The sequence below is a fragment of the Malus sylvestris genome, chromosome 12 (assembly GCF_916048215.2).
Source record: "Malus sylvestris chromosome 12, drMalSylv7.2, whole genome shotgun sequence".
Lineage (NCBI taxonomy): Eukaryota > Viridiplantae > Streptophyta > Magnoliopsida > Rosales > Rosaceae > Malus > Malus sylvestris.
This window is the reverse complement of record NC_062271.1, coordinates 16,984,348-17,001,809: the sequence shown is the minus strand read 5'-3', so window position 1 is coordinate 17,001,809 and position 17,462 is coordinate 16,984,348. Positions and strand designations below refer to the sequence as shown.

General features: G+C 34.0%; 1 protein-coding gene across 1 annotated transcript; it reads left to right on the top strand.

Moving 5' to 3' along the window:
- The first annotated feature begins 15,955 nt into the window (after window positions 1–15,955).
- On the top strand, window positions 15,956–16,826 carry LOC126594601 (uncharacterized). The gene is made up of 3 exons (XM_050260978.1): window positions 15,956–16,156; window positions 16,255–16,363; window positions 16,546–16,826. The coding sequence occupies exons 1-3, from the start codon at window positions 16,072–16,074 to the stop codon at window positions 16,709–16,711; spliced, it is 360 nt and encodes a 119-aa protein (XP_050116935.1). The 5' UTR covers window positions 15,956–16,071; the 3' UTR covers window positions 16,712–16,826.
- Window positions 16,827–17,462: the final 636 nt, after the last annotated feature.

Genomic DNA, 17,462 nt, shown 5'->3' with positions numbered 1-17,462 from the left:
TTGAAACTAGTTTCGTAGAATGTGTATCCCATCAAAACAATAAATTCACGAAGTTTATTCATACTTTCATTCACTAGTGTGAATATTTTAAATTGAAGATCAAGTTCATTCATTGTATTCATATAGGATCAAGGAGTGTAGCTGTAAAAAATCATCAAAATCAGAGTTAAAATAACCATTAAATTTTGATTTTTAGTTGATAACCGTCGAAAAGTTTTGTCCCATTACTTGATCTCTGAATGTTTGTTTTCTGCAATTTTTGGTGTATGCGATCTCGAAGTATATACAAACATGTTTGATGGTTGGATCGTTGAAACTAGTTTCGTAAAATGTGTATCTCATCAAAACAATAAATTCACTAACACTTAAGGGTTTATTCATACTTTCATTAAGTATAACATAAGATTTTGTGGTATCCACTAGTGTAAATATTTTAAATTGAAGATTGAGTTCATTCATTGTATTCGTATCGGGATCAAGGAGTGTAGCTGTAAAAAATCATCAAAATCAGAGTTAAAATAACCGTTAAATCATGATTTTTCGTTGATAATCGTCGAAAAGTTTTGTCCTGTTACTTGATCTCTGAATGTTTATTTTTTGCAATTTTTAGTGTATGCGATCTTGAAGCATACACAAACAAGTTTGACGGTTGGATCGTTGAAATTAGTTTCGTAGAATGCGTATCCCAACAAAACGATAGATTCACTAACACTTAGAGTTTATTTATACTTTCATTAAATATAACATAAGATTTTGTGGTATCCACATCCACTAGTGTCAATATTTTAAATTAAAGATCGAATTCATTCATTATATTCATATAGGGTCAAGGAGTGTAGCTGTAAAAAATTATCAAAATCGGAGTTAAAATAACCGTTAAATCGTGATTTTTAGTTGATAACCGTCGAAATGTTTTATCCCGTTACTTAATCTCTGAATGTTTGTTTTTTGTAATTTTTGGCGTATGCGATCTCGAAGTATATACAATCATATTTGACAGTTGGATCGTTGAAACTAGTTTCGTAGAATGCGTATCTCATCAAAACAATAGATTCACTAACACTCAAGAGTTTATTCATACTTTGATTAAGTATAACATAAGATTTTGTGGTATCCACTAGTGTAAATATTTTAAATTGAAGATCAAGTTCATTCATTGTATTCATATAGGGTCAAGAAGTGTAGCTGTAAAAAATCATCAAAATCGGAGTTAAAATAAACGTTAAATTGTGATTTTTCGTTGATAACCGTCGAAAAGTTTTGTTTCGTTGCTTGATCTCTGAATGTTTGTTTTTTGCATTTTTTTTTGCTGAAGCGATCTCAAAGCATATACAAACAAGGTTGACGGTTGGATCGTTGAAATTAGTTTCGTAGAATTCGTATCCATCAAGTTGAATGGTGTGTGTGTGTGTGTATATATATATATTAAGTAGATTTAAATTTATTTATTTTGTACGTATAACACTTAAGAAATTGAATGGTATGTATATTTAAGCCAATCCAATGGTCACCAATTTTTAATATTTAATTTAATATATATATATATAATAATTATTATTATATATATAATTATTATAGTTATTAGGGGTATAAAATTGTTAAATTAATATATATATATATATAATTATTATAGAATTTTTTTTAAGGTTATAAAATTATAAAATTAATATTTTGCTTATCGTGTATCGTGTTACTCACGTGTATACCCGAACCAACCCGTTATCTTAACAGGTGCTTATCGGGTTACCCAATAAGACCCGATTTGTTATCGTGTCGACCGAACACCTGTTAATTTCGTGTCGTGTTGGGTTATCGGATCGTGTCAAGAATTGCCAGGCCTAGAGCTCTGGATCTTCGCAACAATGTTGCAGAGCCTTGGATTTTGAAAATGGGTAAGCATGTAAGCTCCAATCTCAAGCACGCTCTTCTTCTTCTTCAACCTTCGAAGAAATCATCATTTTCCAAATCCCAACCCACCGCCAAAACCCAAAAGCAGACTGTCAATATTCTCTACTTCGAGGTTGCCAATGTCATGTCCAAGACCGTCCACCTCCACAAGTCCCTCATCAACTCCGAGATCTGAAGCTCAAAAACGAGATCTTGAAGTTTAGGAAGAAGATTGCAAGAAATGGAGCAGTAGTTCAACCTTTTCTATCCTTTCAAGATCTCACCTGGAATTGAGGGTTAGGGGTTTAGGGTTTTGACTTTTGGCGAACTTGACGTTGGTGGATTTTTGGTGGTGGGGAAAATCAAGTTGTTGGGTGTGATCTTTATGTTTATGAAAATGCAAGTGAGGGAATTCGAAGAACAAGGGAAAAGAAAATTGTATTTAATTTTTTGGGGACGAAGGTGAAGGCCAGAGAAATCCTGCTCATCTCTTCACTTCACGACCAAATCCCACTCATTGGGTTTTCATCTCTTGTTCTTTAATCTGATCCGCATCGGAGCTGGGCAAAGCCGAAGGCACCTCCGTTGCACCTAGATTCGCAGAAGAAATAATTGCAGAAGAGAGAAAAAGGGACGGGGAAAGGAAGCAATTATCCCCACCTTTTTCTATTTTTTTAAATTTATTAATTTGTTTAGTTTTTAAATTTTGAATTTTGAAATTTTGGTTTTTTTTATTTTTAATTTCCACGTGGAGTCTAATCATTGTCACATGGACGCCACGTCATCAGTTAACGGGAGACTTAACCGCCAAACTAACGGATGTATGAGACTGTTCCAAAATTAACACTTTAGGTATGACTCTAGGACGAAAAGAACTTCATGTACTAAATGTTGAAAACCACGAAACTTGAAGATAGTAAACTGAGATTTACCCTAAAAAGAAATATTCATTTTCCATTTTCATACTGCAATTAATTTTCCAATTTTTGTCGTTTCATATAATAAAAGATGAGATCAACTTGTATATTGTCTCTCTCTCTCTCTCTCTCTCGCTCTCTCTCTATATATATATGTCAATCTCACACAGACGGCATTAATGGAGAAAACTTGTGCCTGTCTTTGCAGGGGCCGCAGATTATAGTATTCAAATGAAATGTGATGGGCAAGGTGGTTTCATTTATCTGCATTTGCACCTGCACCTCTAATTTGGTCTCTGCAGTGGGGTTTTCCTCACTATCATCATCACATGCACTGCACTGATGTCTGATGATGATGAACTCACTCGCTCCCACAGGGATCCATGTAAAGGTGCAGGTGTAACTGCAGACAAATGCCTTCTTGGTTCTCTCGGCTCTCATCAAGTGTTGGAAACAATGGAGACATGTATCTATAAGGTAAGAAATTGATATTTCAATAGCTGTGTATTCAAAGTTATAATATATATCTTAATCTGATCAATCTAGATATCCTGCCTTTAAACTAAGATAACCTTTTCATTGAGATACGTACCCTTTTTGTGTAGGAATTTTTTGTGCCGGACAATAATCGTTTGTTAAATGACAAATTTTGTATCAATAACACATCGATATATATGTTTTATTATTAGCATGTTATCTATTAATCCTATTGACGCTTTACCTATGATTTTTTTTTTTTAACCAAGAACGGACGTGATGTTTAGAGAAGAACTCCCTTTTGTGTATCTAATGAAATGCGACAAACTTATTAGTGGACTGAAGCAAGTTCTTCGTTTGTGTGTGTTCTCAAAGTTTCTTTTTCCCCTTCTGAATGTTTCTCAGTGTCTTATTAGTTGTTTACTATAAGGTATGGCTAAAATATGACAAGAAAAAAGAGACCATATTCTTAACTCGTTGTTTAAATTATGCACCTTCAGCCTTACTTCATAATATGGTTATGGCCCGTGGGTTATCTTCATAAATAATGCATTCCAGGATGTTGCATAAGAAGCCACAAGTAAAAACATAAAAACAACAAAAATGCTACTTTTAATATATATATATATATATATATATATATATATATATGTATATGCCCTTTATGTAAAGGGATCTCCATTTTTTTCAAAAAAATGGGAATTAGGTGTGGGGCTCACTTTACATCGAACTTCAACGATCCGAACCGTCTATTTTGTAAGTCTCGATTCATAAATTATCCTTACAAAAATTCAATTTAATCCAAAACTATTTGCCTATCTAATTATCAAGATAAAATTTCATTATTTTTTATATAACAAAGTATTCATTAATTTCTTTGAGCCCAATTAGATGTCTTAAATATTATCAATTTGGCTAATATTTTGCACGGATGATCAATGAGGTGCAACTTGAAAAAATAGACAGTTCGGATCATTAAAGTTCGATGTAGTGTTGACTCCACAACTAATCTCCATTTTTATAAAAAAACAAAAACAAAAAAACAAAAAAAAGGATCCCTTTCCTTGAAGATTTCATATATATATATATATATAGAGAGAGAGAGAGAGAGAGAGAGAGAGAGAGAGAGAGAGAGAGAGAGAGAGAGAGAGGGAGGGAGAGGGTATGTTTTCTATAAATAGAAGGTCCCCCACAAATGACAAATATCAAAATCTTGTCACCAAATCTTTATTGGCAGTTTGCAACAAAATAAATAGACAATTTGTGGTTTCAATTATTATTTTATATATATGAGGTCTTTAAAGGAAAGGATTTTTATTTTTTTAATGGGAATTAGTTGTGGGATTCACACAACATCAAACTTCAATAATCTGAACTGTCTATTTTTCAAATTGCATCTCGTAAATCATTCTTGCAAAGTTTTTGTTAAATCGGAAATATTTGAGACACCTAATTAAGTTCAAAGAAATTGACGAACAATTTGTTCTATAAAAAACAATAAAATTTCAATGTGATAATTAGGCAATTGGTTTCAAATTGAATTGGATTTTTGCAAATGATGATCTATGTAGAGCAAGTCTCACAACTAATCCTCATTTTTTTGAAAAAAAATAGAGCTCGCTTCCCTTAAATGGCCTATAAATATAGGGGTGTGATATCCACACACCTCATTTTACTTCTCACACACTTTTTTGGTTTTTGGCCGTCAAATCGGATGAATTAAAGAAGATCAACTGACGGAAATTAATAAAGGATGTGTGAGAAGTAAAAAGGGATGTGTGGATAGCACACCTCTAAATATATACACACACACATAAACAATTTGAATGAAATCTAGATGGATTGCATGAGAATTTGTGCATTTGTTACTGTTATTGTTCGAGTCTTGTTGTAATTCTCCTTCGTTGTTAACTTACCCACCAAAAAAGAAGCAAATGAAAACAGAAAAACAGGGAATGTCACTGAATTGGTTCTATGTGCTCTTCAGATTGGAGTGAAAGAATGGAAGAGATTCTCAAACGAGAAAAATGATCCCATAACTTTAAACGAATTGATTGAGAAATCGTATGAAATGAAAATCTCATGAACTCGAAAATGAAATAGAAAAAGATTCACAACTATCCGATGCTGGTATGCTTGTTATCCATGATTTTATACATACTGCTACAGTACTACTTTTAATGGACTACTTCAATTATACTAAGCCCTGATGACCTTTTTGTTGGAGAACAATTCAGAAATAAACAAAATAACAGAAATAAACAGAACTTGAAATTCACAGTTTTATTTCACAAAAAGTACTTGCTGTACAGAATGAAAAGTATACAATAAATACAGAAATTAATATAAGAATATCAATAGTACTAACTTGATTACAGAAGGTAGAGGCTAGTATAAAAGCTATGACCTTCGAACAGTAATTTCGTCTCACTCTTGTGCTTGTGGTTCTATAATATCTGCTCAACCAGGATACAACTACCTAATCCTACAACCCGCACTAGATTATAGAATTCTAGCGAATTGATTTGTGTGTTTACTCTCTCTGAAAAGTTTGTACAGAAGAAAAGGAAGAAGAAAAGATGATTGATGATGAACTGAGGACTCCAGTTATATAGGCTCTTTCATACATCTTCAAATACCTTTTGGATGTATCTGAAGCTTTACAACTCTCTACAAAAGGTTGTATCTTTAATCAAAACGTTTTTAATTAATTTAATTAAAAACTTAATTCGAAATTAAAAGTAATTGATCAGATTAATTTTAATTCTTAGACCCCAAGGTCCTTGTCTTGATTAATTAATATTAATATTATGGTATAATCATCAAGCCCAATCCAACAATTGGTGGCTCAAGCCTCAATCCTCATTCCAAATTGTCCAACACCTAACTAATATTGTAGAAGACAAAACATATATAAAGGTACTTGGGAATCTTGTTTTCACCAATGTGGAACAAGAGTCTCAAAACTTCCAACACTTTTTTTTTACCTTTATTTTGTAAGGACGAATTCAACCAGTAGCTTCCATTTTTGAGATGTAATATACAAGGTCTTAATTTAATTCCATATGCATGATAGTTTAATGAATGTAGTTAATTAGCTGAAGCTTAAGCGTCAATTTTGGGGTTGTTGTACTTTAAAAATAAAATAAAAAAAGGTTGTTATGCTTTAAGAATAAGTAGCTGCAAAATAAAGCAGTTGAGCGTTTGGTAAATTGTATTTTTAAAAGTGCTATGAGTATGAAAAGTAGTGTAAGAGCGTTTGGTAAATTTTAATGTAAAAGTTATATAATTGTATATAAGGACCAAAATAGACATGATAGTGTGTCGAATGGCAATGACGACGACAACGACAGCAAGGGCAATGGTTGCAATGGTGGTGGTGCCAATAAAGGGGAGTGTTGGTTGGGCTACAGAGGTAAGAATGGTAGTGGCAATGGCGGTGGGGGCAAAGATGGTTGTGGTAGTATTGGTTGTAGTGGTGGTGGGTATGGTTGTGGTGGTATTGGTCATCGGGCTGGCATTCTTAGCCAACCACATAGCCCGTTTGAGGGGCCCTTTTTTTTTTAGGCTGAAATTTAAAATAAAATAAAATAATAAATTCTAATTTTTTTTCCCTATAAATACCTAAGTCATTTCTACGTCATTTCTCACATCCTTTTCATAAACACCCCCCCTTCTTCCAATAATCTAAATTAAAAAATTTCAAATAAACACCCCTCCCTTTCTTTTTATTAACACCCCTCCCTTTCCTCTTCCAATAAACACCCCTCCCTTACCTTTTTAAATTGTATTTTCAAATAGTTGCAAATAGCCTTATTCATTTAACGACAAGTGACATTCATAATATGTCCGAAAACCCTTATTTTAATATGATAGTTTAATTCAATTAACCAATAAAATTAAAGAACAAACTTAAAATAATAAATTATTGAGTGGGTGAAAAACAGCCCCCCTCAGTTGGAGATGGTATATAAATATGGTATAACATTGTTCATTAAAAATAATTTCTTGCAAGGCTATAATCTGGACGGGGGCTAAACATAACTCCTTTGGTTGGAGATGGCCTAAGAGATTAGGGTTTGTAGTGGTACGTGGTGGTAGTCACTGAATTTGTAACCCATCCAAATCCTTTTTAAAATTCTCACATCCTAGCCATTCATCGTACATTGTGCGACTAGAAATCATTTTGAATTTTTTATTTAAAATTAAACACAAATAGTACTTAACAAAAACTGGCCGCACAAAGTACGATGGATGGCTACGATGTGAGGATCCTCACAAAAAGGATTTGGAGAGGATCCTCATCCGTGGTCACTTCGTTCTCGAACGAGAAAATATGTCCAAAAGAATAAATAATATCATTTTTTAAAACTAATGAGTGTATTACAAGAATTAAAATATTCATTAAAGGCTCAACTTCGCTTTTTATTAAAGCAGTTTTAAAAAGCAACCTCCAGGCTGCTTTTAAAAGCTATTGTCTAGAGGGCATTTCTTTTTTTAGTGCAAGTATGATATTCATATATTAAGAAAGAACACAGACAGTCACTTAGTACTACGGTTTAGTAGTATTCGCCTTCACTTGTAAATGGAAGGTATTAGGTTCGATTCTCGCCAAAAACGAATTTGAACCACATTATTGTTAGCCCAATGTGGAGCTTAGCCTACTTCGCCACCGCTTAGTATAGAAAATATCATTTGTTCAATAAAAAAAAAGGAACGCGTACAACCTATTGAGGGCATTACTTTTAAAACAAGCAAGATATTTTATTTTTACCACACACTTTTTACAGCTTAACTTTAAAGTGAAGTAGATTTTGATAATAAAAAAATTAAAAAAAGCAATACCATACTAGGCCTAAAGGTTATGTTATAGTCTATAATAAATTGTAGTTTCATCGGCGCATTCTATTTGTTAGGACCCATCCCTGATTTTATGATATTTTATTACTAAAGGAGTAAATTAACCAAAATGCCCTAGAGGCGAGAATGTTGACTTCCGTTGACCATTTTGTAGTGACATGTATGATCCATTATTTTACTGTATTTGTGTAGTATTCGTTGCAACAAATGCATGAGCACAAGCGGGATCGAAATCGGAGTTATGATGGAGGTTTTACGGAACTATGAAGTTGAAGAGCAAATTAGTCAATTCACTATCCTAGATATTTTCCTTCTTATTATTTTATTATTTTTTCTATTTAAATTTCTGTTTAGTGGGGCCCACACCCATTTCTCCTTCCTTTTCCTCTTGCCTTGTGTCACTCTCTCCCCACACTTTAGGAACTCCCTCGATCTTTCCCCCTTCAGTTTCCCCTCACCTCTCATTTGCAACAACACAACAATAACAACACCACCACGCTATCACCACTCCGGTGAGCATCTTCACCAGCAACCACCACTTTAAGACCCTTCTAGCCACAATCCCAAACCAGGCTGAGGCCATTTTCCTTCATTCTCTTTCATATTTTCCTCCAGCGAGTTCTCGAGTTTTTGACTATGGTAAGCCTTGAAAATACTATAAACCTTATCCTTTTGTCCTTGTGGTTCAATCCTGATTGAGTTTGTGTGTTTTGGATGACGAAGTACCATAGAGACGGCAAGTGGAAACTTCCCCAGTTTTTCAATGAGAACTATGATTTTTGCAAGCATTTTTCGGCCACCATCGGCCACCATTTGGCTCCCAAATTGGTATAATCTTGTTTTACTCTTCTTTAACTTCGTTTTGATAAATTATGGGTCGAATTTGGTTAAGAAATTATAGAGATATGGCCATTTGAAAATTTCCGAGAAAATATGACGAGTTTACTCTTCTTTAGCTTCGTTTTGATGCCCTAAATATGTTTTTGGCATCCATTTAGTGAATTTTCAAAGTCTTAACGTAGTTGATCGGCCCGGTGTCTCAGTTGACTTTTTTGGGTTGATTGTTGACTTTTACAAAATTTGTCCGGGACCCATCTTAGGGTATTACGACGCGTTGATTTCGAATCTGCAGTCCGTTTTTCAAAATTCAAACTTTTTAACTGAGTTTTACTAATGGGCCTCAATATTACGCTTAGGTGCGATTATTATTGGAAACTCCGGTTTTCCTAGTTCAAACGGTTACGTCCTTGCAAGTAACTGTGAGTGTGTCTTTTTTTTTAAATAATATTTATATTTATTTAATCTCTATATATATTTAATATGAATTTTCTACGTTATGCCAAGATTAAATTAACGTTTTCAGAAACGTCGTAATGATAAGAATTAGGAAATCATTTTAAATCCTACAAGATGCACATTTATGTGTACTATTATGAGATGCCTTAATTATATTTACGGCCATGAATACTATTATATTGACTAGAATTATCATATTATTGTGGCATGATCATACTTATGTTACTACTCATCATACATGTTTACACTGGTGTTTGTACTCGTCTAGGGTCAGGGCCGGCCTTCACGTGTGTGTTCACATCGCACCGTTCCGCTCATCTTGGATCCATGAGATGCCCACTCACCTTTGTTTTGCGGCCTTCCAAGTTTTAGTGGCAAAGCTTTCATGTCAACAAGGATTCTTGGCAAATGTGGATATAGGAGATTACTTCCAATGGTATAATTCTTATTTTACCTCTAGTGTATTTTACATATGCTCTAACACCACATGTGAAATGGGTTCAATCCCGCTCACATGCGCACTCTTACATTTAGGCACTTTTAGGTTTAAATTTATTTATATTTTTCACATCACTACACTATATGGCTTCGTAACTTCACTTGAATAATAAATTGCCATGTCAATTACTATTCACAATAGGTGGAGAGAGACTAGTAATTGACATGGTTGTTACTATTCACAAAGATATATTTATTTATAATGTATAATTCAATTATTTAGTTGTACTGAATGGATGAGATTAATTTAGAATAGATGACTATGATTATGTCACATGCCATGTCAATAAAAATCTTATTTAGATTTTCAAGTAGATTTTGGTTTCTCTCATTGCGCCACGTGTCCTTATCTTATCTTTAGCCATATCTATTAGAAATCTTGTTGAGCTTTTTGAATAGATCTGGTAGCTCTCTTTGCGCCACGTGTGTATATCTTATCTTTAGCCTCATCTCCTAATTACTCATAAATATCAGGATACATTCTTCATATCTTTCACACCAATCATCTATAACCTCTCTACCCCTCTCAATTCTCAAATTTCATAAGAGTAGTTTTACCTTCAATGTCTTACTTTAATCACTTGTTGGAGAGAGTCGGGCAACAAAATGAAGAACGAACATGGAGACAACGCTAATAATGAAATCGAGCGAGAGGCACATAACTCCCAAGTTGTTTTAACGGCGGGTATGCTTGATGAAGAAAGCCAACAACGATGTGGTGATTCACATGTCGATTGTGTACCAAATATCGACAGACATAGGCATACCAGAGGGGATGATCTCTTGAAAGATTACTTTATATCTGGTTCAACTTTCCAATACTCACACATGAAAATATCTTCAGCAGTTGACCATGCAATTCGGGCTTCGACTCAACCTTCGATGGAAAATGCCATTTTTGTAAGTGCAAACAAAATAGGAATGTAGACAATAAAATAAGAATGTAGAAAGTAAATGATTGTATAGAATTTGGTGTGGGAAGAGAAAAAAAGATTTAGTATTTATATGTAAATTAAATTTACAAGTGAACATTGTACTATATTTTTTTTGGATAAAGTGCCAATTTAGTCTCTGAACTATCACCTTAGTGAAAATTCGGTTCCTAATTTTTTTTTTTAGTAAAATAAGTCCCTAAATTCATTAAAAATTGCTAATTTCATCCCTACTATTATATTCAAAGTTATTTTATCCATTTTTTCACCAACTTAAGTCACTTGACACACTTTAGAGTGTAATACCGTTATTTTCTTGCCTATAAGCCCTTAACATTTTATATAGGTTGCGAATATAACGTCTAATTTGCCCTCCAAAGTTAACTTACACTATTTTTTACATGAAACTACCAATTTACCCTCCAAAATTAACTTCATACACTATTTCTTAATGAAAAACTACAAATCTTCCTTCTAATGTGTATCACATGCAAGTAACGTGACTTAAATTGATGGAAAATTGAATATATGAGCTTTGAATATAATATTAGGGATGCAATTGACAAATTTTTATAATTCAAGGACTGATTTTTCTGAAAAAAATAGTTTAGGAGCCTAATTTTCACTAAGATGATAATTCACATACTAAATTGACAATTTACACTATTTTTTATTTGATTTTTTTCTTATTTTTCAGAATCTTTTTTATATTTTCTGGATTTTTAAACAAAATTCTTATTACAAAAAAATATTAAGAACCGTTGGATTAAAGTGAGAATTTGAAATGGACGTCTGAGATGTGGCCATGTGGCAAGTAGTCGTTAGAAGCCCAGCCGACTGTTATGGCGGGCCCCAAGCGTCAAGTTTTGTCATGCCACTCTCCTAGGTGGGTGTGTGTTCCACACACACCTGGCGCAAAAAAATAAAGTGGACTTGCTGACATCAGCGCCATGGATTTGGGCTTGGTCTCAGAATCGACATGGCGCGAGTCATGGCTGGTGAGCCTTGGCTGCCCAAAAATGGGTGGAGTCTATTTGGGTTGGATTTGGGATCTAGCCATGTCAATTTAACATGGGTGGCCAAGGATTGATGAGAAACTCCTTCATAATTGAGGTAGAACCCTCCAAAATACATCATGGCATATTCACATAACTTTACATTTATGAGCAAAACCCATCATATTATAAATCGTTATGTAAAGATCATCCCTACAAAAAAAATAAATTAAAACTAAAACCTTTTAGTTATTGAACTGTATAAAAACAGATGGAGGAATTCAATGAAAGTATTTTGTCTATCTATTTGCTACAATTGTTTTACTAGACGATCTTAGTTTTAATTGATTTTTAGAAGAGATGATTTTTACATAGTGATATATAATATGAATGATTCCGATTATAAGCAGGAAGTTCTGTAAGTAGGCTACAAAGTATTTTGAGGAGGAAATCCTCCTTAACCTTAAGAAGCCAAGCCTTCTCATTAAATTTTGTTCCATCATTTGCTAGTACTACGATTTAGTAGCATTTATCTACACTTGTAAGTGAGATATCTTAGATTTGAATCTCTGAAATTAGTAGTTCGATACCAATCTATTAGCCTCACCCTTTAGTGTAAACATATCACTGTATTAGGAAAAAGAAATTATTTCGTCACCTAAGATTCTAACGTTTGAAGCCAAGAGCTTGTCAGGGCCCTCATGAATGGCATGTATATAATTTCTTAAAGGCTTATTATATAAAATAATCCCTGAGATTTGTATGATCAATAGAAATGCTCATTGAGATTGAGAATCAATAGAAATGGTCCTTGAGATTGTCCACCATCCATGATTTTGGTCATTCCGTTAAAAACTCTATGGGCAATTTTCAAAGCTTCGTAACTCAATCGATTCTTAACCAAATTCGACCCATAATATATCAAAATGAAGATAAGAAAGTGTAGAATAAGATTATACCTATTTGAAAGCCCAATGATTGCCGAAGATGGCCGGAAAATAGCCTAAAAGGTGACTGTTCCGCGGGAAAACTGGAAAACTCGCCGGAAACTGGGTAAAATTTAAACATTCATAACTTTTTCAATACTCAATGAAATCGAGTGATTTAAAAATGAAAAACATACTTCTTGATGATACAAAGAAAATTACATCTTTCTTGACTGCTAACTTGCTATGGTTTGGCCGGAAACTGCTCGAGAGTCGCTAACTCGAAAATGGTTAGCCACTTTCGAGCCATTGTCCGACCAAACCACGGTGAGTTAGCCTTCAGAAAAAGGTACCATTCTCTTCATCTCGTCAAGAAGTATGATTTTTGTTTTTGAATCACTCGATTTGGTTGAGTATTGAAGAAGTTATGAACGTTTAGGGCCTGTTTGGTATCTAACTTGAGAACATAAATCAAAATTTTGATTTTTTTTTAAAACATATTATTTTATTTAAAAATTTTAAATTCAAAACTTTGTTTGGTATGCAACTTCTTAAAACTAATTCAAAACTTTCCCGACCACCGCATCCCTCCCCTCCCCGGCGACCTCTTTTGCTTTTTACTGGCTCCTTCCTCCAAACTTGAGCTGACAGACCGAGGCTGTCAAGTCGACGATCTCAAATCTGAGATCTAACAACCTCCAAAACCAACAGTTATTCATTGTCGTCGATTTATCTCGGCCGAAGGAAGAAGGATTGAGGTGGTGGCTATGGTGGATGCAGGTGGGAAGAGGTTGAAGAGGCAATAGAGAAGAGAGTATCGACAGAGAGGGGTAAGAGAGAGAGAAGAGAGAGAGAGAGAGGAGAGAAAGAGAGGCGGGATTGAGTGGTAGAGAGATAGAGACAGAGACAGAGGGGGAGTGAGTGATAGAGAGAGACACAGGGGAGTGGTGAATCCCAGAAAAAAAAAAAAAAAAAGTCTAAAAACACACTTTTTGTGTTTTCAACAAATAAGCTTTGTTTTCAAATATTTTTGAGTTGTGGTTTTGAGAATTATATTCAAATAAAATACCAAAGAAAGACTTAAATTTGTGACTCAAAACTTGTATTTGAGTTAAAAACATTGGATCCAAATTAAATACCAAACAGGCCCTTAAAGTTTACCCAGTTTCCAGCGAGTTTTCCAGTTTTTCCGCGGAGCAGCACCTTTCAGGTTATTTTCCGGCCATCTCCGGCAATCATTGGGCTTCCAAATAGGTATAATCTTATTGTACACTTTCCTATCTTCATTTTGATATATTATGGATCGAATTTAGTTAAGAAACGATTGAGTTACCAAACTTTGAAAATTGCCTAAAGAGTTTTTAACGGAATGACCAAAATCATGGATAGTGGACAATCTCAGAAACCATTTCTATTGATTTTCAATCTCAAGGACCATTTCTATTGATCATGCAAATCTCATGGACTATTTTGTATAATAACCCTTTCCTAAATCAATGATTCTGATTTGATTAAGATCTAAATTAATTATTAGCTCAAATTAAATCAAATAAAAAATGAATACCACAAATCATCAGGTTCAAATTGTGCTATGTATAAACTCTAGGCTCATTTTCAAGAAATGGACTTGAGAGAAGGGAAGCAAGTCCAAGCCTTGGAGAAAACTAGAAATCTCTTCGGCCAAAGCAAACACCCAAACAATCTTATGTTCTTCATCTAACCCATGGAGAACCAACAAGCACAAAAAATACACGTGCTGGTTCATCCATGACCAAAGCCAAATACCACCCACCACATGAAACTCTTCGTGGTCCCTATTTCGTTCAAGATCAAGCCTCGATAACCCTTAAAAAAATTTCAAGCTCAATTCAAGATCAAGAGTTCATCGCCCTTGAATCGAATTCTACTTTGGAGATTGATTAGAGGAATACTTCTTAAAATAAAAAAAATAAACCACATAGATTGTAATCCTAAATATTCATTTATACAGGTATTATTGTACACATATTATTCTGCCATTAGTTGTAAGAATTTTCGTGTTTACAACCACCTTTAACAAAAAATAGAACAACTCCAAAACCACCTTTAATTTTCAACCCTTTTAATTGTATTACCATGTATTTGTAATTGTATTCTCGTTTCTTAATGACAATACTATCGCTTCTTGTAAAAATAAAAATAAAAAGTCATTTTGTGCATTTAATTTTCCAGAGGAAAGCATATTGACAATTTTTTGAGTGTCAATAATAACACCCTTAAATTTTGATGATTTCGTCCAAAAGTTTGGACAATTGCTATTATTTGAGATTTAAATGCAACTGCAAAAATGATTGTTTTATTAACACCCCACATATTGTTAACTACATTGTACTTACCTAATACACTTCACATCTACTTTTTAAAGTACAATTTATCTTAAAACACCCCACTTATTTTCCATACTACTCTCACACCTTACACTTTTCATCCCACACCAAACTCTATGTTTGTTAAATAAAAAAAAATTAAAAATTAAAAAATTAAAAAAATTGCATGGTTGTCCCACTAACTTATTTCTTTCTTCCTGAATCTTCAACTAAATATATAATATTTTAAATTCAGTTCAATGTAATCTCTTAGTTGCTTTGTACAAATGTATAAAATAGAATTTCTGAGAAAATTACCATCATTTCAAGGAAGATAAGATTGCCTATTATTCATTCAGTTACAAACTTACGTGTTGCAAAATACAGTTTTTTGTTGTTTCTCAATTACCCTACTTTATAAGTTTATAGCATAATTATTTTCTCGACCAGTTCTAAAAAGAATCAAGCATATTGAAATCAAATGTAATTTTGTTCTCAAATGGTTTGATTAATAAGATTCTTATACGTGTTAAGTTCAGCCTTGGGAATATAAGAGAATTTTATCACAGTGAATTTTGGTGTGGATTGATGTATACATATGTGAATATATTTAAAATCTCATGGATCCTAAATAGTAAATAGTCATTTTATATTTTACATTTTTTATAGGGTGTATTTTTACTTTTGTTATTAAAGCATTAGCTTCTGAATTTGTATGATTTGGGCCTAACCAATGGGCTTTCATCCCTCTTTTAACAGGCCTACACAAGGCAACCGACAACAATATCGTCCAGAAAGTTTCGAAACGACACCGCACCCCCGAAGCAACATAAATCCCCAAATTCCTTCCCTCTCCATCCATCCCTCTTTTTCGTTTCTAGGGTTTACGAAAACCCTAACCCGCAGTTGGAGAAACCGAAACTTCAAATCCAAGAAAAATGGGAGGCAAGTGCCCACACAGAAGCGTCAAGAAACGAAGATACTCTCACAAGACTCACCGCCGCGCCAAATTCGAAATCAAAGATATCCTTTTTTGTTCACCGCAATTATTAATTTCTCGTTTTTTTTTTTTACAATTTTTTGGAATTTTGATTTGGTTCCTTGACTGAGAATTTGATCACGCGACGATATGGTGTACGATGGTCTGAAGAAGGCAGAAGACGGGGCGAAGCCATTGCCTCAGGACCAGGACCTTCCTGGGATGGGTCAATACTACTGCCTACACTGCGAGTAAGCTTTTATTTCCTTTTAGTTTTTTATTTTTGATGGAAAAAATTTATCTGGGTCTGCTTGGTTGCTGAGAAAAAAAAATGGAAAATTACCCAGCTTTGAGATTCATTGGTGTTACTAGCTTGTGTTAGTTGGGTTTGTTAATTTTGCTTAAGTGAGCAACTTCATTTTTGAAATTGCAGCCGATACTTTAACAACGCATCGGTGAGGGACGATCATTTCAAGACGAAGCGTCACAAGAAGCGTGTTAAGATAATGATGGGGGATGCACCTCACACTCAGCTGGACGCTGATTTAGCTGCTGGGATGGGTATGCCTGATAATGGTCCCAAGCTTATGTCATTTTGAGCTTTCTGTTTTTTGTCTTATTTTATGTTCCTCGTAGCAGAAGATACATGAAACATGCCCCTGTTGTAAGAAGGATCTCTTTTTATCTATAATGATTTAGGTGTTTCTTGGTGAAGTACATTCGCAATTTGTGGATCGATTTTCATTTTGGGTTTCTATATGCCATGCTATTTGTTGATTTCTTGGGTTCCAATAGATGGGAACAGCTTTCATAAATACTGATAACTCTTGGGTGGAGTATTTTAGTACGTTTTGTGATGGTCTAGTCTCTAAAGTTTGTACTAGGCGATCTTTTCAGTTTTATGCATCGTTCATCGAATGCATGGCTGGGGAATAGTAATGTTTTACCTGAAAATAACTGCTGAAGTACTTGTGTAGGTTGTACAATCCCATATTGTAATATTCTTTCTGGATTACAATGCTGTATTCACATTTTTTTTGGAAATGATAGAAGTAGGTTGGTGCAGACCGAATCTTGTAACTCCGTTTTAGTAGGAGAAGCACTACTAGATTACAGAGACAATCAAAGGAAACTAGAAGCTTTAAAGAGAGATTTTAAAAGAATCAGGATTTTAGGTTTTCTGATTGTTGGGACTGCAGTTTTGAGCACTGTGCTGATTCCTATGTCGATGAACATCCTACTGAGCATTAGGCTAGACTTTTTACTAGAAATTCTTCTGCTAACAGAAAGAGAGGGGCGACTTGCGTGCATACTTGCTAGAGTAAGAGCTAGTTCCCACTTTCCTGTATT

Bases quoted from the DNA above. Each gene is read 5' to 3' on its own strand.
- LOC126594601 (XM_050260978.1), top strand. From the start codon at position 16,072: ATGGGAGGCAAGTGCCCACACAGAAGCGTCAAGAAACGAAGATACTCT. The intron at 16,157-16,254 runs ATATCCTTTTTT...GAATTTGATCAC, and splicing joins CGCCAAATTCGAAATCAAAG to GCGACGATATGGTGTACGAT. The intron at 16,364-16,545 runs GTAAGCTTTTAT...TTGAAATTGCAG, and splicing joins TACTACTGCCTACACTGCGA to CCGATACTTTAACAACGCAT.